Source organism: Chelon labrosus, assembly GCF_963514085.1.
Source record: "Chelon labrosus genome assembly, chromosome: 16".
Classification (NCBI taxonomy): Eukaryota; Metazoa; Chordata; class Actinopteri; order Mugiliformes; family Mugilidae; genus Chelon; species Chelon labrosus.
In genome coordinates, this window is record NC_140349.1 from 21,600,557 (window position 1) to 21,620,964 (window position 20,408).

Consider the following 20,408-nt stretch of genomic DNA (forward strand, 5'->3'; position numbering starts at 1 on the left):
CGCTAGTTTCCAGCACAGCTCCCTGGACAGTGGTTACTCAGCCAAGAAATGAAAAGAGGATCTGATTCTACACTTTTAGAAGCACATTCGGAATGTGAATTCATCACAGAGTTACGTAAGAAGCTACGGAAAGTAAAAAGTTGTCATTTTTGCTGGTTAATAAGGCCCTGATTAAAGATGGGAGAAAAGAAAAGCACTTTCAGAGCTGTCGTTTTAAAGCTAGACAGCAGTTTTCTCCATAATGTCATGTCACTTCCCAAGAGGTGAAGTGCCTTTCATTAAAGGCTAATAAAACCTGGTGAATCCCATAATGACTCAGTGCATTGATCCGGTGTAATTTGTCGAAATTGTGATATTGATTTCGTGTTCTGACGGTTCAATAAGTGTCAAACTTTTGGACATGTATATTGTGCCAGGCCAGAAGTCCCAATCTATACTGATGAAAGGATAATGGTTCCAGGATCCCTCGGGTCTCAGCTCTCTCAGATCACTGTATGGCAATTGATCTAATTAACTAATTCTAATTAAAGTTTTGCTAGGGAATTTACAACAATAGAGCAGACCACAAGCTGAAATGTTAAGTGACAGAGAGACACAGGTTGTTCATGTTTCCCTTTGTATGTCAAGGCCCAGTGGCACCCAGAAATGGGGTTGCTCAGGCATAAATTGTCACAGCAGACTTTGTCAAAGACAACAGACACTCTAGACTAGTCTTAACTATTCATTCAGCTATTTGGTATCATTAGCAATCCTCATCATCTGCTTTAACCCTGCCTTACTTTCTTTCCTTCTCCTCCTCTTTCTTTTTCTTGAGTCCCAGAGGGATAACCTCTAATCATTTTGAAGTGGGCGCCGTCACACTTAACTTTAGGGAGGAATATGCTGTCATTGAAAACTTAACACATTGCCTCTGCTGTAGTTTAAAGGCCCCCCGTTGAACTGGGACCCCAAGCATTCGCCTGCCTTGCCTGTTGACAAGCTGCTCCTCTGGTTGCACCAGCTGATCATGAAGTCTGATTTCTCCTAGTTAGTTCACACGCAATTAAATCAAAGCCTCATAAATGCATCTCATAAATTAGTGCCTACACGGGGCATTAACGCATTATCGCATTAGAGTGTCACCATCAGCGGGTGACTCAACTTGACCTTTAACAATGGTGTGAAACATTATCGCTTCAGTCCTCGGCAAAAGTGCGGGTGAACAGATAATGCTTGTCAAAAGCTTGTCGAAATGAATACATTAGGTGGTTATGATGGATCTTTTGCTAATTGGGATGCTGCAGGTGACGCTGTGGAGAGTTTATTTTTTTTTTTTACGATTTTCACATTGCTAAAGGCTTTACTTAACAATGATATATGACTGGCTCAACCCAATTTAGTTGCTCTTCAGTGGGAAACTCCCCAAGGTGCAGCTGGTGCAACCGATCTTATGTGCAACCGAGCCCTATGTGAGAATCTGGCTGTATTTTTGTGCCGCTTCCAACACAAATCTATGTTCAGTCAGACTACCACACAGTATATTACATAAAATATAATGAGATATAAATGGTCCTGTACTTATACAACGCTTTTCTAGCTATTGGTACTCAAAGAACTTCTGTCACATTTACCCACATTTACCCACTCAGAGTTGATGTTGGGATGTACCACTTAATAGAGATAAACTCTGGTTGATAATGTGTAAATTAGGTTATTATTATTATTATTTATTTTTTTTGTCATTCAGGGTATTAAAGGCCTAAGCAATCACATTTTGCTATGAATGTAATTTTACCTGTTAGAACTGACATGGTTGCAAAAAGAAAAAGAAACACTGCCACCACGTGGATATACTGCAGATCCACCAGACATGAGAATGCAGCAAAACTAGTTTCAAGGGGGACACAAACAAAAAAGAGTAACCTTACAGCACAGCAAGTCTAACTAGTTAAAGTGATGCATGTACAAGATACAACATGCACTGCAGACTGAAAGCAGAAAAAAACACCCGTAGTGAAATGATCCATTGTGTCACATCCTGCAGCTTTTTCATCTCCTCATGTATTTGTCACAATGTAGAAATACTTTGCACAGTGTACAGCACGTAGGTACTGTGTCAAGTAGATGTACTGGTATACTTCTTTTCATGCATTACTTTTTCTTACAGATGGGGTTCTGTGATGCTTGAAATTCCATAAGTAGCATCAATATAGTTTTTTTTTTTTTAATGTATTAGAAACTTAAGTAACATATATTTTAATTTAATTATTTTAAAACTAGATTTGGACAAAAAGGACTTTTACATGGCAGGCTATAAAAATATCAGACTTAAAGATATTGTCTTTCAGTTCAGAACCTAACAATTCAGTTTCAGTTTATCAGATGACTGAGTTTTGTTCAGTGAATGATCTAATATGGGTAACTTTAATTAAATATATGATTTTCATCCGTTTAGTTTAGTTTTGTTTAGTTCAATCCAGTATTAGAGCAATGAATAATAAAGCAGTCGTGGGCAGGATATTACATCACAATATAAATGATTAAGGTTAGCAAACAGGAAGTGTGTAAATATTTGTGAGAGTGATAAACACTCAGGGAGTGACAGAGTGAAAACCATAAGCTCAGTCAGTGTGTGTCTTGATCGGAGGCCGTGTGACTATATTTAAAACAGTGAAGAGAAACAGGATTACCGCTGATGTGGAAGTAACACTTAGAGACATCCTCCCAGTTCAAAACTGATGAGATACTGACCACCAAGAATGCTCAATGTAAACTTAGAAGAAGTTACACAGAGACTCAATATTTTATGATAGAGCAGCAGTATATAAGCTCAGCCGTGCTGCTCAAGATGAATCTGATTTCATAGATAACACTTGTTAAGTTTTATTTTGTAGATTATTTGCAAGGAAGAAGATAGTTGCAGAGGCAGTCGCCAATGCATAGACTAGTTATACATGTGTATATAGCCAAAGCAAAATTTGCAACACCGGCCCCCTTAATGGACATCAGTAGGTTAGCAATCATTAAGGAGAAAGGTTTTACAGTGTTTAATTCTTTATGTTATTGGCAGTTTACTGAGGTATTGTTGATGGGTGGAGATAGATGGTAGACACTACTTTGCTTTATTTAATAAAACAGTAAAAACTAAAATATAACTAAATTATACTTTTTATAAATATTACATATCGCAGTGGTTTCTTGGCCAGGACTTTGATAGCTTGACCATGAGAAGTTAGTAGTTTAACTTCAAAGTCTAACGCCAAGACCAAAAAGTAGGGAGATTTATGAGAAATTCATTCAGCCTTTGTAAATGATAGAGCTGTATAAAATAGTAAGCCGTGTCTAACTCGACTAAAGGTTTGACGGATGTTCCTAACCGACTTCCTTTTGTGGTTTGTTCAACTTGAGTTGCACTGTCTCTTGGTCACTGTTCTTTAACTTAAAAGGAATCGGGAGCTTTCTAATTGAGAAGCATATAGAAACAGTTTTATTGATGTCCAATGTGCCACCTTGTGCATGCACAAATGTATACATCTGCATACATTTGTATTCCAGAGTCCTATGCAACAGAGCTGTCACTGATGTATTACCTAAAACCGTCAAGGTCCAAGGACCGATCCTTGTGGAATGCCTGTATCACATTCAGTGCATTTAGATTTAAACTGACCAATAAACTGACTGCTATTAAGACTTGGGATATTGGCAAATGCATTTATTTTAATGACTGGAATATTTCTCTATTCCAAATGACAACCAAGGACATTAAAATGTCTCATCTATTAGATTAGCTGTAATGTTTATCTTGTATCATTTTCCCACTGTGCAAATGACTCAATCTTTAAAAGGGGTCAGCTTTTCAGATGTGAAGTAAATGTTAATGATGTCAAACCAAAACTAATAGACAACCATTTCCGTTGTCTGTGACCCCCCCCCCCCAGCCAAATACAACTGCTGAAAAACTAGAACTGCGTATTTGTGATGTTATTTCAGTCAACTGTGCAATCAGAGTAGGAGCATGTCTCACATCTAAGATCACCTTCTTGTTGTCCTTTAGCGCTTGCACAAATATGTAAACAACAGCACACATGTCCCTGAAGTACATTCCTTGTCTCCAACCATCTTTGACTTTAACCATCACGTGCAAGCCTCAAAGAATTAGCATTACGCTAACCTTTCTTATTCTACTATAAACCCTACGTCTCAACATACGAACAAATATGCTTTTTAATGAAGGATTTGGACTTATTCTTAAACTGAATATGGGTTAAACTCCACAAATATACTCCTCATTTGAGACTATAAGATAGATAGTACCAAATATACTTGTCTTTCTGATGAAACTTACTTTACGTTATTATTTGGATGCAGGCATAACATTATGACCACTCACGGTAGAAGTAAATGACATTGACCATCTTGTGACAATTCAGTGTTCTGCTGGGAGACCTTTGGACCTGGCATTCATGTGGATGTTACTTAGACATGTAGCACCCACCTAGACCAGACCAGGCACCCCCAGGACTTTATTTCTTTTAAATATCTCAGTCACTCTTTAAACAATGCATGCACTCCTTAGGGAAATACCGGTATTCATTTTCTTGATTCAGGTTATTTGAGAGGACTGATATCAGTTTCATATTTGACTGACAACTGGGGGAAAGCCAAAAGCGTTTTGCCCCAAGGTACTACTTCCTCAAACGGTATACACAGACTAGCTGAAACGATTTCATACCCTTGAAGGGTTTCTTCTAGTTTCTTTAAGTGCAGTTGCTGAAACAAGGGCAATGGGATTTGTACCGTTGCCTTTGTTTCAGCTTGTGTTTTTGGATATACCGTGATCTGGAGGACTGAGAACCTTCACATATATGTTTTGAAAACTAATCTGTTTCCAGTTCAGTTGTGGAAACACTAGTTCCATTTTATCCAACTAAATTCCTTGTATTCTGTTAGTTACTGTCCACTTTAAACCTTTAACCAAATATTTAACTATTAAAATGTGAAAACAGCTAAAAATGTACCAATTACCAAAACTATGTCCAGATCATGGTATGAGGACATAGGTGCTTCTCCTTGTATCATGTAATAAATATCATGTCTGTGTAAAGTAAAAACAACTCCTGAGCAGATAGTCATTGACAAAGAATGTTCCAGCAGCTCACACCCACACACTCTGAGTGTCTCTCCATGTCTTTTTTTTTTTTTTTTTTTTCTGTAAGAGACGCACTGATTTAAGTGTTGTTTACTGCCTTGAGCCTGCACCCACCCAGAAATTTTAGTTTAACAAGCAAATGTGGATAACTGTGTCTGAATGACTTTTTGAATGTTTTTGTGAGGTCCTCTCAAATGTAGCTTAAAGTCAATTTAACAACGAACACATGAGAAAACGACTGAAGTCTATATCTTTGGTGGATACGTATGTGACAGGGATAAAGCACCTCAGGTAGGAAGGGTTCTTTCCCGGTGTTTTTTCCTTTTTTTTTTTTTTTTTAGACGTTTTAGAAAACCTTCTCCTTCCTCCAGATCGACACGGGGTTCAGGTATTCAACAAGTAAGGAGTATAACTGTACTTCCGGTAAGAGTTTTCAAAATAAAACACTGTCCATAGGCTGGTGACAGCAATACGCAGTCAGATTTGCGCCACAGTGTTATCAGACTTATCAGACTGTTGTTGCAGACGAATATGCCCTTTATGTAACCATGACTTATATAACAGTTATGACACGAATGCCTACCACTCAAATTAGCAGGCATACGCCGATCAGGCATAACATTATGACCACCTTCCTAATATTGTGTAGGTCTCCCTTGTGCCTCCAAAACAGTTGTGACTCATCAGAGAATGGACATGGGCCTTCTGAGGGTGTCCTGTGGTGTCTGACAACGGACTGTTGTTAGTTAGGGGCCTTTGGGTCCTATGGGTTGAGGGGAGGGGCCTCTGTGGATCATCCCACAGATACTTGATCAGTTTGGGATCTGGTGAATTTGGAGGCCAGGTCAACACCTTGTGCTGTTTTTTTTAGTTGTTCCTAAACCGTTTTTGTGTGTGTGTCTGTGTCAGGCTGCATCCTGCTGGGGATGGCTGCTATCATCAAGGAGTGACATTGCTATGGGGTGGGGGTGCCTGGTCTGGTCTAGGTGGGTGCTACATGTCTAAGTAACATCCACATGAATGCCAGGTCCAAAAGTTTCTCAGCAGAACATTGTATTGTCACAAGTTGGTCAATGTTATTCACTTCATCCGTCAGTGGTTTTAATGTTGTGGCTGATCGGTGTAGTTTCATTCACTACCTCCCACAGTTATTGTGATATACGCCAATATTGGCTTTGCTTTAACATCTCATCTGTTAAAGCTTACTGCGTTGAGTGTGTTTTCTATTGCATTCACTCTTTTTGTAAAAAAATAAGGACACAACATTTGGCAGGAAAGTTTTGGAACAAAAGTCAAATTATTTTTTAGGACAAAATCGCCACACTTCCGGCACGCACGACGGACAGCTTGACGGCGCCCTGATACTTCAGAAGAACCGACTGAATCTGTTGAAAAGACTGACGGAGGAAGAGGAAGAGGTCGTCCGAGTCGAAGGGAACGCGCAATCTCTGCAAGGAGACACCTTTAAGGTACGAGTTTACACAAGGGCACTAGAAAAGAGGGGTCTGCTAAAGTGATGATGGATACAAGGTGTATTAAGTTACGCCCTAGGTTCAGGCTGAGGCAGAAGTTTCAGGGTTTTTTTTAGGGGGTGGTGGTTTGCCTCGGGTTCAGTCGCAGACCTTGCCAGCGTACACATGACAGGTAGAGCGGGTTACTTGGTCCAGGTGAGTCCGCTTGATGCTGGATATCCGACAAGCAGCAGCATGTTTCTTGCCAGGGACGTTTTCTTAAGTTGGCAAGGAGACAGCGGGCCGTGAGGAGGACACGGCAAGTTTTTATTTTATTAGTGCGCAGCTACACATGTTGCTGCTGATAAAAAAATAAAAAAATAAAATAAATTAACGCGAATTGAATTTCTTTTTTTTTTTTTCACCCTCTCGAGTTGAAGTAGCTTCAGAGCTGGAGCCAGGTGTCGGTTAGCCTGTCTTAGCCTGAAGAACGGTAAAGCAGTGGGGGGGACAGTTAGCTTAGGCTCTGTCCAAAATCCTAAAACTCACCAGCTAACGTACATTTTTGTGTGTCGAACCAAAAAGAGCGATATTAAAGCAACAGTTGGCAGCTTTAAGGGAAGAAGGGAAGTGTGCGACTTATTTTTTTTCCCCCCTCTGCATTTTGTCTTTTTCTTTTGCTCAAAAATGTCTAAAATCTCTGCTCAGTGGAAACTTAGCGACACGTACGAAAGGGTGTGTTTTAATATGACATTAGAGGAGATGAAAGTCGTTGATATTAGTCGCACTGAGTCACGTGAACAGTTAGTTTTCATTGCCGCGACCGCAGCCATTCTCTCAGGCAACCGCAGCATTAAGGCGAGTCCACTCTCACTGTAAGCACAGCCGTGAGAATTAAAGCGTGTTGTTGTTGGTCCGTTGTGTTCAGCAGGCATGCAGGCACACACACAACGCTGCTTGATGGTTTTCGCACCCTTCAGAGTTTTCTACATTTCAGCATAAAAATGACCCGAAATGTTTCCGCGCAAGTCCTGAAGAGTATCCAAAGAGAACAGAAATATTATACTTATTCAGGAAGTTCCGGAAAATGAACAAGTATTGCGCGTCTGTGAGTTGCAAAAGTGTGTGAACCCTTGTTTTCAGTATCTGCCGTGACCCCTCTTGTGCGGCCGAACATTTCCGGGTAACTGCTGCTCTGTCCTCGGGACGATTTTTGCATCTTAATCACCGCTGTGTTGTTTAATCACCCTGCAGCAGGACAACGCAAACGTGTCATGGCGACCATTGTGATGGAGAGAATAGGACGAGTGTTCATCAGCCTCCAGCAGATCAGGCAAGTCCCCCGGATGCTGACCGAGGCGGCGCCCTCCATGCCCGACACCGTCCGAGACGCCGAGGTCCCCCACTACTTCAGGGAGCGCTACGTCTGCAGCGGCTACCGGCAGCTACACCAGAACTGGCGCTACTACTTTCTGTCGCTGTTCCAGCGCCACAACGAGACCGTCAACATCTGGACTCACCTGCTGGCTTGTTTGGTGTTTCTGGCTAAGTTGCATGAGCTCTCTGAGACTGTGGACTTTGCTGGTGACGCTCATTCGTGGCCCCTGCTCATCCTCATTGTTTCCTCCTTCATCTACTCGGCATTCAGTGCAATAGCTCACCTACTGGGCGGCAAGTCTGTGCTTTGTAACTATTGCTTCTTCTTTCTTGACTATGTTGGGGTGGCACAGTATCAGTATGGCAGCGCTGTAGTCCACTTTTACTATGCTGTGGATGAGAGCTTGTACAGACACGTGAAGGGGTTCTTCATGCCCACTGCCACTCTCCTCAGCTGTCTTTCATGCCTGGGTTGCTGCTACGGCAAATACTCCAACCACAGACTACCCACCTGGGTGCGTAAGGTGTGCCAGGTGGTGCCCTCAGCCCTCGCCTATCTCTGGGACAGCAGTCCCGTGGCTGTGAGGCTCTTAACCTGGTCCAGCACCGACACCACCATCGTCTCCCACTTTGGTCAGGTGGCTTTCTTTATCAGCTGTGCCTTCTTCTTCACCTTCCCCTTGCCAGAGTGCTGCTTCCCTGGACGGTGCGACTTTGTGGGACACAGCCATCAAATCTTCCACGTGCTCCTTTCTTGTTGCACCCTGTGTCAGATCCACGCCTCCCACCTCGACTACGTGGACCGCAGGGAACTGTACTCGCGTCTCCATGAGAGCGGTGAGCCAGCTCTCTTTGTAGCACTGTATGGAGTCACCCTGGTTGTGTGTCCGCTGATTGCTGTTGTCATGATGAGGAAAGTTAAAAAAGTGCTTGACCTCAAATCCAAGTCAAAATAATATAATAAATGTCATAGCATTATGTGCCTTTCCTTCAGACGCTGCTTTGATTTGAAGTGGGGTCATTATTCTTGAAGCAGGCTTAAGCAATATTTAGCAATTACAAGACATACATATATTGAAGTTAGGCGTTACTTTATATTCTTGTGTGTTTTTGTCATGCACCGTGCAAAAATCGTTCATGTATCTGTAATGGCTGGTGCTTTTTGTGCCTCTGCTCTGATAACGGGCATTGTTGAATGCATTTTGTTTTTAGGTTGTCTGTCCGTGCAGACAATATGTAAATCAATGATCGAGGTCGGTGTGGCCGGCTTGATTTATGCACCGATCAGCCATAACATTATGACCACTGAAATGATTAACATGGATTGTCTCATTGTCATGGCACCTGTCAGTGGGTGGGATATGTCGGGCAGCAAGTGAACATTCTGTCCTCAGAGTTGACACGTTAGACGTGACTTTGACAAGGGCCAAATTTGGATGGCTAGATGACTGCATCAGAACATCTGTGGGGACTTTAACCTCTTGCCTGGGGAATGCATTGGATGCACCATGGGAAGAAAGCAAGCTGACGGAAGCAGTGCGATACTTTTGGACAATGTTAGACGTAAGGTCCTGCCATTCCTGTGGATGTTACTTTGACACGTACTATCTACCTAAGCATTGTTGCAGATCACCCTTTCGTGGAAACTGTGTTCTCAGGTGGCAGTGGCGTCTTTCAACAGCGTAAAGCGCCCTGCTGCAAAGCCCAGAATTGTTCAGGAATGGCATGAGGGCCACACCAATGTGCTTAAGGTGCTGACTTGATGTACAAATTCCCCAGATCCCTATCCAACTGAGCATCTTTGGCATGTGCTGAGTGAGCAAGTCCGATCCATGGAGGCCCCAACTCGCAACTTGCACTACTTAACAGATCTGTTGCCAATGTTGTGGCACCATGTTCAGAGGTCCAAAAGGGCCATGCCTTTACAGAAAAGTTTTTTTTTTGGTGGCAAAAGTGAGACCTACACAGTATTATGCAGGTGGTCATAATGATATGGCTGATGGGTGTCTGCCTCAATTCTACGTCCCACGTCATACCTTAAGTAGGTAGCCTACTCCTATTTTAGCATTTATACTAAACGCACTGATTTTCTCTGTAATTTTGCTTTCTATGTTGCTGTGTTGAGTTTTGTTTCTCCAGGCAGTGGTGACTGGAATGCATCATATTGGGAGTTGTTGATCACTATAACTTTTACCGAAATCACTGCAAGACAGAAAAGAAAGACGTATACTAGATGATTGGGATGGCAACACATCTCTAAGGCCAAAACCTCAATAGATGATACTCAAGATTTACCTTAAATGTTTGATATGATAAAGTAGATGTGATGACAATTTATATTCAGACGCTTCACTGTGATTAAATACTGCCATAATATTTTTATCAACTTTCTCAAAAATCGAGTTTTGTCTTTCAAAACTTAAATAGCATTCCTTACAGTATATGTCCATTTATATGTATTACTGCTGTTACTGATAAAAAAAAAAATTTTTTAATGACCAAGTTGTGAGCATCTCAAATGTACAAGTATTTATGATATTATGAAAGCAACAGACCCTGGGTCTTGTTATTTATACTGTGGCCGTTGTTTTTTCAGTGGATTTGTAAGATTTTTTTTTTTTTATTTGATTGTTGATCGTACGAAAGTGTTGACAAATCTCCATAATCAGAGTTTAGACCTAATAATGAAACGCAAACTGAAGACCAGCCATTTTACAGTGTAGCCACCACTGTTCAGCATGTGGGCCTTTATTATTGTGCCTTGAGAAGCTGTTTTTTTCTATTTCATGTCAAAGCTAGTATAAATGGAGCTCTGATCGTCTATTGCCTTGAAAATGACACGATTACTCTGCTGATGTCCTCTAAATGTCAGCAGATAATGACACGGTGTGCAGATTGTTCAAGAGCTGAAGCCTTAGTATTAAAGGTTAAAGTCCGTTTTTATGGGCTTATACATGCAGGTTTAAATTTTCTAAAGACACTCTAAGACATTTGTCATTGCCAGTCCAAGATTTTAACGGTTGTTTTTGTTACAATCTGTTGTGCTACTGCAAGTTTGATTACATTGTCGTTGGATATTACTGAATGTACTGTCTGTAGAATGTATTTAAAGAAAATGTGGACATTTTGTGAGGGATTTAATATATAATGTCAGTCTTTTGTAATGTCATATTGTAGACATTTATTATGTGTGTGTAGACAATCGCTGCAGTCACTGTATTGTGTCTTACCTGACAACTCGTTGGTGCCTTTGTGATAATTTATAATTGCAAGAGATGATGATGCCAACGACTGACTATGAAGTAAAGATGGCATCAAGTCAAACAATGTTAAACACTGTACTTAAAACGTAAAGGGCTTATGGGAAATGTGGTTCTGGACTGGCCACTGCAAAACATAAATACTAAATACAATAAAAATGGAACTGTTTTTCAAATCATGATCAGACATATGAAGCGTACTGTTGAGAAAGCCTCTTTCCTTGTCAATGAGATTTTTGAACAACTTTTTTTTTTTCTGTTGAGTATATTTATCAAAAGCACGTCGACCTTTGTGTGTAAATGAAGGTGTGTTTCTGACATGTTATCTTCATTGTTATCTTAAAAATGCAGCATGAAACCTACCTGGTGGTTTCTGCTGGGAGTACTCAAAAATAAGGGATTAATAAAGGATTATCTTAACAGTTAATACCGTGGCATGTAAGGTCTTATTGCAAACACTATGTTTTAACTGTTAAAAATAAATAAAATAAAACCTTTAACATCATGACATTTTAAAATCTGTATTCTTACTGTTTCTGGAGGATATATACAGTGTGTGTTGGTGCAGGTCCTAGAATCATGTTATGTATTAAGTGTTCTCTTTGTATTCTGTTATGACATGATCTATTAAGACAGATGACGAACCTGACGGCTGTTTCTCAAAGGATGTCTCTTTGCTTAATTGGTGTCCATAGCAACCTGTCAAACAGTGTTCCTTGTAGCAGGGCCTCAGCTGTTATTTACATACTGTATGGATACACTTGACGGTGAGAGGCTGTGCATATGTGTTGGTAATTTGTAAGCTCAGAGTAGACGGTAGCACAAGGTGAAACTGTGCCTTATTACTCCGAGTCGACATATAAAAACAGACGGGTATTGGGATTACTCAGAAAACGAGCAAGCAAAAGAAAGGATGGCAACTGTCCTCTTAGTCAGTATAAAACTAACTTGGAGGATCTGTTCAGTCTCTCCCTGCCTGCCAGTGGCAGCACACGGTCCAGTTTCTGATGTGAAGTCTACGTGCCTGAGTGGCAACACACATAAAGTCAGTTGTTTACATGCATTTGTGCAAACACGCCGCTATGTTCTAATGCGTTACTGATTCACAGTTGTTGTTCAGACTGCCAAGCCTGACTTACTATATAAACCTGCCCTTGTAGAACTTTAATAAGACTTAGGATTGAACAGAGTTGTGCACCAGTTGTCTGAATTTAAGACAGCCCCATGTAACGCCTGTTTTAAGAGTAGCATCCTTGTACTCCCTATGAGGCAGAGAAGGCTGTGTTAAGTGGGAGACCTCTTGTTTGGAAATTCTTTGGGGTATTGTGTAGAAGTGTCCTTAAACAACTGATGAATCCCTGATTTAGGTTGCATGATCAATGCAGCTGTAGATGCATAAAGTCTCAGGGGCAAAAGCCTTCAGGCTTTAGTTAGTGCACACTGATGTGTTCACAAGTACCAGCCACCCCTCAGGTTGATGTCTGAAACTCAGATGAGGACGGTAATGAGCCTCCAATTCCAGCTAGTTGGAAGAGTTCAGCATTTGTGTCTTGAGTCGGCTACTGTTGAGAGTACGGTAACCTTTCATAATAGCACATTGAGAAACTGTCAGGTGGGCTGCGTTTTAATGGCGCACATGCAAGGGGTTAGACATCAGATTGCTACCCTTGAACTTAACTATGGCAGCATTTTTGACGATTCAGTGTTCATGTTGCTGTTACAGTAATGGAGGATCAGTTGTGGGGCATGACTGGGTAGGTCCGATTCTGTGTAGTGCCCAGAATCTATTGTATATGTCTGTGAAGGTTCTTAGTCAAACTGAAACAAGGGATTCTGGACCTGTAGAGTTTCTTGAAGACGTTTCACCGCTCATCCAAGTAGCTTCACTTCAAAAAGTCTGGTGGGAGTTGTGGTATAAACAGAAACATCTAAGATAATTTCCTCTAACTACAGGTAAGTATCTGGTCATTAATAGACCGTAGTTATGCCAGTTTCTGGTAGGTAACACCCACAAGTGTTCCTATTTGAACCTCAACTCCTACACCAATATTATCTCCTTTATGTTGTGGCAGGTGCCTTCAGAACAGCCACGTAGGCAGGTAAACTTCATGCTCGTCCTTTCAATCCTTCCAGCATTTGGTAGATAGCAAGACATTAAACAGCCTAATTGCGGTAAATATTTAACCAGAATGACAGATTAAGGTGGCTTGAGGCAGGAGAACCCAAGTGTCCACAAAAGACCAGAGGCAGATACTGGTTAATAGGAGTTAAACTCTTGGGCTCTGGGGCTTAGTGGTCAAATGGTAGCTAAGGGTCCAAGGTAAAGATTTGTCCTAGTGGCTGGGATTTAGAGATCTAGAGGTTTGAGCTGGTGGCTGAGTTGGGCAGAGCAGTAAAGCTGTGGAAAGCAAGGCAGCGATAAGACAAGATAAGATAACGTAGTGCTGAGAAATCCAGATAAAATAAGGAACACGGGAGAACAAGGATCACACAAAGTCAGTATAATACTGATGGAAGAGCAAAATGAAAATGCCTGGAACAGGGACTAACTGCTTGAACAGAGTCTACTTTCTGGGAGAGATGAGTACTTGTAGCTGTTCAGACGACTGCAGTGCTGTGCAGCCGGCGAGGCTCTGCACTGGCTTCACCACACCCATCTCCACTCTTGTGATTAAACACACACACAAGAAAAAGTAAGGGAGAGCGCCCACAGGCAAGGAGGGAGGTGGAAGCAAAGGGCATGGCGAATACAATGTAAGAGCGTGGGTTTGCGTTGCTTTGGTTCAGCTAGCTGGAGAGTGTGGAAGAAGATGCAGGCCAAAAGACTCACCTGTCCAGGGTGTACCCGGCCTCTCGCACAATGACAGCTGGAATAGGCTACCACCAACTACTACAGTGTGTAGTTTGGCTGGAGTAGTGTCGTCCCACCAGTGACCCTGCAGCTTATTGCTAGAGCCCTACTAACACAGTAGAAGTAGACAACTCAGAACGACTTCAACCTTTCCAAACCGAGTAACCATGCAAGATGTTTAGAATTCTTGCTTCGTCGTGCCAAAACATCCCAAATGAGGCCTCATTACACCTCTGTAATAAAAGTGCTAGGGGGGGCGTCAAGATGGTTTTGAATTCTGTAGGTGCTTCTTCCTAAGTATTTAAAAGAAGTTCTAGACCCTGATTAAAAGTGACAATATCTGCTTTATTGTATGAAAAGAACATGGATGACATCAGCAATACTATTTGTCTCTTTAAGGCTAAATAAAGTTGAGTTATTCATTGTATTATTACGACTACCAAACTGCATACTAGATGGCAGGTCATTTTTACTCACTTTGTGAGTTGAAGAGCATTGCATTTAGATTTAGTTTGATGCATAGTAACTAGTATGTACCGTAGACAGTAGATAGCAGTGCTTAACTGCAGACTGTTTGAGTACCAGTTCCTCAGTGTTTAGATTATAAATATGTTTGTATGGTTATGTTTTATGTGATTCTAATGTGTGTTACAATATTAAATATACTAATAAAACTCTTCAAACGAGAAATACCAGTTCTTGAATAGTAATGTTGATTTGACTAGATCCTTTTCCTTCAGTCCAAGAGCAACACGGGGGTTTAAATCGATAAAGCAAAATATACACTGATCAGGCATAACATTATGACCTTGATCAGTTTGGAATCTAGTGAATTTGGAGGCCAGGTCAACACCTTGGGCTGTTCTTCATGTTATCTGAGTTGTTCCTAAATCGTTTTTTTGTATGTGTCTGTGTCAGGCTGCATCCTGCTGGGGATGGCTGCTGCCATCAAGACTAGGGTGCATTGCTGGGGCGGGGGTCTGGTCTGCTCTAGGTCAGTTGGAGCATGTATGACATCCACATGAATGCCAGGTCCAAACGTTTCCCAGCAAGAGTTAGTAAGGTTTTTTGATGGAGTTTATCTGTTTTATTTTATTTATTGAACGGCCACACCTACATTTAACAGTTGCTTTAAGTGTGTTGCAGTGTGTGCTAGGGGTTGTACCACCTAGTCAACTTTACTGCTGTAACATGATGCATGATTAGTCATGATGTCGACTAGTCGTCAATCAATGACAATAATAACATTGACACCTCTGAGAAGACGTGTGAGGAGCTCAATGGGTTGTTGCAGCAAACTACCAGTGGTTCATCAAGTGTGTGCAAATACTTCACTAAAGATGAAGCCCATTCTACCGAGACATGCAAAATATATAAGTCAGTCCTGAAATACAACAAAAGTACTACTGCCATGCACACTCATCTGAAAAGACATCTGGTAATGCTAGCAGAGGAACGATCCAACTCCTCTCAACGGCAGTCAATTAAAAAACGAGAAGAAGGAGGCTGCACGTCAACAATTTGTTGGTGAATTTCATTGTCTGAAGTTATTGGACCTTTAACTGCAGTAAATGGAGAAGGCTTCAGAAAAAAATCTGCATTTTTTAAAATTCCAGCTACACTATCCCAGTACGCTGTGAAGTACTATTGAACGCTTATTGACAGTGCTGAAAATATAGACAATACACATCTGCAGCACACAAGCTCATGTTTTTATGTTCAATTCTGTTGTGGTCCATTAGTTGACACTGTTGCTGTGGTTGTAGAGTGTATTTTTTTGTCCTTGATGTCAGTGAATGCACAATGCAGGAGACAGAAGTTATGGTACAGCTGAGATATTGCCCAGCAGTCGCACATTACAAGTGTCAGACTCACACTTTTGTGTTTACGGTGTTGGCGTGGTCTACGGCCAACAGTAGCCCGTATTCAAGCTTCAATTACCTGGCTTGAAAAGCCTCCGTGGCTTCTTTTGTGTGAAACACTACAATATGTATTCAGGTCAAGAATACAGATTTCATTGTTGCAAAGCATTACTTTCTACTTTCACCACATATTAGTCGACTTTAAAAAGTCAGAAGTTGTTCAACCCCTAGTGTGTGCAATACTGTTACGTTATCACCTATTGTAACTAGCCCCTGCTGGTTCTCATTGGGTCCTCCTTCATCTACTCAGCATTCAGTGCATAGCTCACTCACTAGGCGGCAAGTCTGTGCTTTTTAACTATTGGTTCTTCTTTCTTGACTATGTTGGGGTAGCACACTATCAGTATGGCAGTGCTGTAGTCCACGTTTACTATTCTGTGGATGAGAGCTTGTACAGACGTGAAGGGGCTCTTCATGCCCATTGCCACTCTCCTCAGCTGTCTTTCATGCCTGGGTTGCTGCTACGGCAAATACTCCAACCACAGACAGTTCAACAAGAAAACATTAGCCCCTAAATAACCACATTAAAGCTTGGTCGCTTCTTTCTAGTAGGAATAAATCAGTCCTTTCTGCACGTTTGCCCCAACAAACATCAGGTGAAGTGACGAGTTTCCGGTATATAAACATGCTGGTAGCAAAACAATGAGTTGTCCAAATACGTGTTTGAGAGAATCAGAACAAGCTGATGTTGATGCGGGCAGTGCTGTTGAAAACATGGGTCTGTCTTAGTCACCTTCTTCAATTAAATGGAGTCAGTGTCGTCAGTGAAGTTGGGGAAATAAAACTTCCTCTTCTTCTGTTCTTTTTCTGGCAGAACCCCTTCGTACTTAAAGCATCTATGTAAATGATTTTGTTGGAATCTCTGATCAGCATTATTTCAATCAGGTTGAGGAAATGTTTTCCACGGAAGTGTTTAACTTTCACATGAAGCTGTGCGCAAAGTTATGATGTCGGTTGTGGCTCAAAGTAACCCTGTTGGGATGTTATTAGGGTTATGTCAGTTTACACCGTCCATGTAGGATTCAGTACAGCCTGTCTGAATACTTGTGCATCACTGTTTAGAAAGGGACCTCATGCCCTGGCCCCTGACAAATTACTTTTGTACTGTAACAAAATTACATCATTTATTTATTTTTTTGGTAAAAAAATTAATTCAGGCTTTTGTACATGTACTTTGTCTAGCTATGACCTCGCTTGCTCTGAGATGGATCAAGACCCGAGGTGGATCAAGTTGAAAATATCTTTCTGCTGCCCCCAAGTGTTGACAAATGTACATGTCCTTCAGGTGAAAGCATTTGTGGAGAGCCCTTATTTTTCACATCCTGAACCGGTTTTGCTGCCTTTGGTGTTTAAACCTAAGAGATAACATTACTCACCTCGCTTGCAGATGCCACATATTATTGACCCTCCTGGCTGGCTCAGCAGGCCGCCGCCATTCTTACTGTGCGCTGGAGTGTCCTGGTCGGTACTACACGGCTCAGTTACTCGCTCAAACGCTGAATCAGCGGAACGGTCGGAACTGCTGGACTCCCTCCCACATTTCCCCTCTCTGACTCACAATAGATGGGGCCAACATGTTCCGCATGTGATAATTAAATTTCATCTCTGCGTGTTTAATAAAGTGGGGCTCCAAAACACCCGGTCCATTAAAGCAAGCAATAACACACTGATGGCTTGCCACGAATGCTTGAGCATGATGTTAAAACAAGAATGTAGTTGATTACATTATGAGGATGTGGATCATTTACAGTTGCTGGGTGGTTAGACAGAACTGGATAATATTTAGATTTATCACTAATCAAAAAATCTTTCACCATTGTTTCTGTTTCTAAGTTCCCAGAATTAACCTTATTACATTACGATCCCGCCACAAATATGAACCCAATAAACCCAATGAGGCAGCCTCTGGCTCTTTCCCTGTTTAATGAGCCCTCACCAGCTTGGGCATACTCCTGGTCCAGCACGAACAAATCCTTCAGACTTTGTCTGGTGGAATGATGAGGTGCTGCGGGGAGCTTTTCAAAACTTCTGGTCTAAGACTTTAGACCAGCTCATTTAAAATCGTCTCATTAGCACTGTCAGGAGAAAGCAGCCCCGCGGCCCCTCACAAGTGCCTGGAAGCCCGAGTCAGGCTGACAAGTAAGGCAAAATGCAGTTTGCTATGAGCACCTGCTTGGTGCACTCCTGAAGATCTAAAAGTTGAGTGTGAAATGCTCGGCACTTAGTGGAAGGGGAGGGACATCATCTGCAGTAATTTGCAAAACTTGTGTGAAAATACCAACCGAGGTAGCTGCAGCTATTATGATATGAATTACGCACGGTGCACCATGCAAACGTTACACTACACATGTCTACACGTAGCATTTAATTTTCACTGCAGAGGCCATTCTGTAGTTTACTTGGTTAATTTAGCAGTCTAAAATGAACTGGCTGATTGGCGTATATTGCTATTGCCATAACTGATGAGTGTACATAGTGCACACAACATACGACACGGAAATGTACTGACAGAGGTATCCAAGAGATAAGCTGTGAGACTGTCTCCTGATTGCCTCGAGCCTTTTGCTATTTCTCGTCTCCCTTCTGCCTGCAGCTTTCCCTGGCCAGACTGCTCCCGTCCCACTCCCGCTTCGCCTGGAAACCACAATTGGCCTGCTCGACCATGCTCTCCCTGGCTAGCTCCCCTCGGCCTCTGGCTGGCCCTGCTTAGCTCCTCTGCTCTTGCCTCATCCCCCCTCTTGGCAGTCGTTCATTCTGTACCACAATTTTTTCTTTTTTTTTAGTAAACTTCTTTTGTTCCGACTAGTCTCTTAACACATGCTAACATGCCAAACTGGAACGGTGAACATTACACCTCCTCTGCATCTCCGTGTTAATATTGTCACTGTGAGCGTGGTAGCATAAACGGTTCAACCACCCACCTCGGTGTGAGACAGAATCAGCAGGAGGTTTTAAAAAAAATAATTCAATAGTTATTAGAGAAGAGACAGAATATGAGCAGAACTTTTTCTTATTTTGTTACATGGTTGGACTTTTGGGTGTGTAATGGTGAAGAATGCTCCGCTGTAAGGCTTGCTTGGTGTGCGGTGCTGCCGAGTAATGAGGCTGCTGCCCTGGAACACTAAATCTTAAAGGATAAATGGAGACTTCCTCGACTCCAGTGATTCCATTCTCTGGAGATACAGTCTCTGCCTGCAGACAGTCTGCTCAAGGTACAGTTCCTTTTCTTGTGACGCAACCACCGCAACAGCTTTAGACCTGCATCCGTGTGGATTACTACCTGAAAATAAAGTACAGCACGAAAGACAGTGTCCTACATATCCAGATTTATTCCGCTTTGTTCCATGAGGCAGTTTTTGCACTCTGAATTCCTAATAATTAGGTCTATAATGTCTAGGACAGCAGGACATTTTTTTTCTTTTTTTTTTGTGATCTGTGGCAGTAGACAGGCCATCACGAGGAGAAAGAGAGACAGATACTAGCTCGCTCGGAAATGCAGTCAGAAATACTGTTTCCTGTTTCCTCTCAGGAAACAGAAGTAGTTTTTTTTTTCTCATGTTATAAACGAGCTTTTAACTTGGTTTTAACTTGGAGAGCTTTAAAATATGAGTCCCACCCCAACTAACTAGATAAATCGTGTAAAGTGAAATGTTTCAATGTCAACCCATTAGCAAACCTAATGATGTGTTTCTGTATTTGTTTCTGGCGCAATTTATATTAGCTGTTTTTTTAAAGATACATCACAAAGCTTTACACTGAAAAAAAAATCATAAAAGTGAAAAAAGGAAAACATTGTCCAGGGAAAGAGCACTTGTCAGACATTAAAATATGACTAAAGCGGTGTACTGTCTCTTTAAACGACACATAGCGGTCCGGCGTGTGAAAGGCGTGTAGAGTCAAGCTCACCGAGGTATTTCAAATCATTTCCTGTCACTGTATTAAAATTTACTGGCGCGTCAAAGGAGGGCGTCCAGCTGATCACATCAGATGATGTGAAACCAGAGCAGCAGTGTAACAAATAAAAGTTGAACTAATTATTATTATTGTTATTATTATTATTTGTTGATTAACCTGTCAGCAGTTTTCTGCGTCGGTCTATGGAGTCGACATATTAAAATTTGATTTGCTCTGATAATCAAATCAAATATCCAAACCCTCTAAAGCAATGGCTGTCATAGTATTGCGACTATTGAATTTAGAAGAAACATTTATTTTATTTTTTTAATCCATCTTTCCGTATGACTCCATTTGGTCCGTCGAGTATGTTGAATTGAATTCATCGAAAAACAATTTATCCACATAAGAATATTATTAGCCTCATCAAAATAACCTAATACACAAATACAGAATATCAAAATAGTCACAGAAGCTTTTAGATACGTGATGAATCCACTAGACGTGAATATGTCTTTTATTTTG

The 20,408-nt window shown here is 41.4% G+C and overlaps 1 protein-coding gene across 2 annotated transcripts; it reads left to right on the forward strand.

Moving 5' to 3' along the window:
- The first annotated feature begins 6,530 nt into the window (after positions 1 to 6,530).
- paqr7a (progestin and adipoQ receptor family member VII, a) lies at positions 6,531 to 11,715 on the forward strand. Of its 2 annotated transcripts, none has more exons than XM_084562672.1 (2): positions 6,531 to 6,597; positions 7,837 to 11,715. In XM_084562672.1, the coding sequence occupies exon 2, from the start codon at positions 7,854 to 7,856 to the stop codon at positions 8,910 to 8,912; it is 1,059 nt and encodes a 352-aa protein (XP_084418798.1). In that variant the 5' UTR covers positions 6,531 to 6,597; positions 7,837 to 7,853; the 3' UTR covers positions 8,913 to 11,715. The 2 variants fall into 2 exon arrangements, with proteins under 2 accessions (XP_084418798.1, XP_084418797.1); XM_084562671.1 differs by having other exon boundaries at positions 6,534 to 6,597; positions 7,834 to 11,715.
- Positions 11,716 to 20,408: the final 8,693 nt, after the last annotated feature.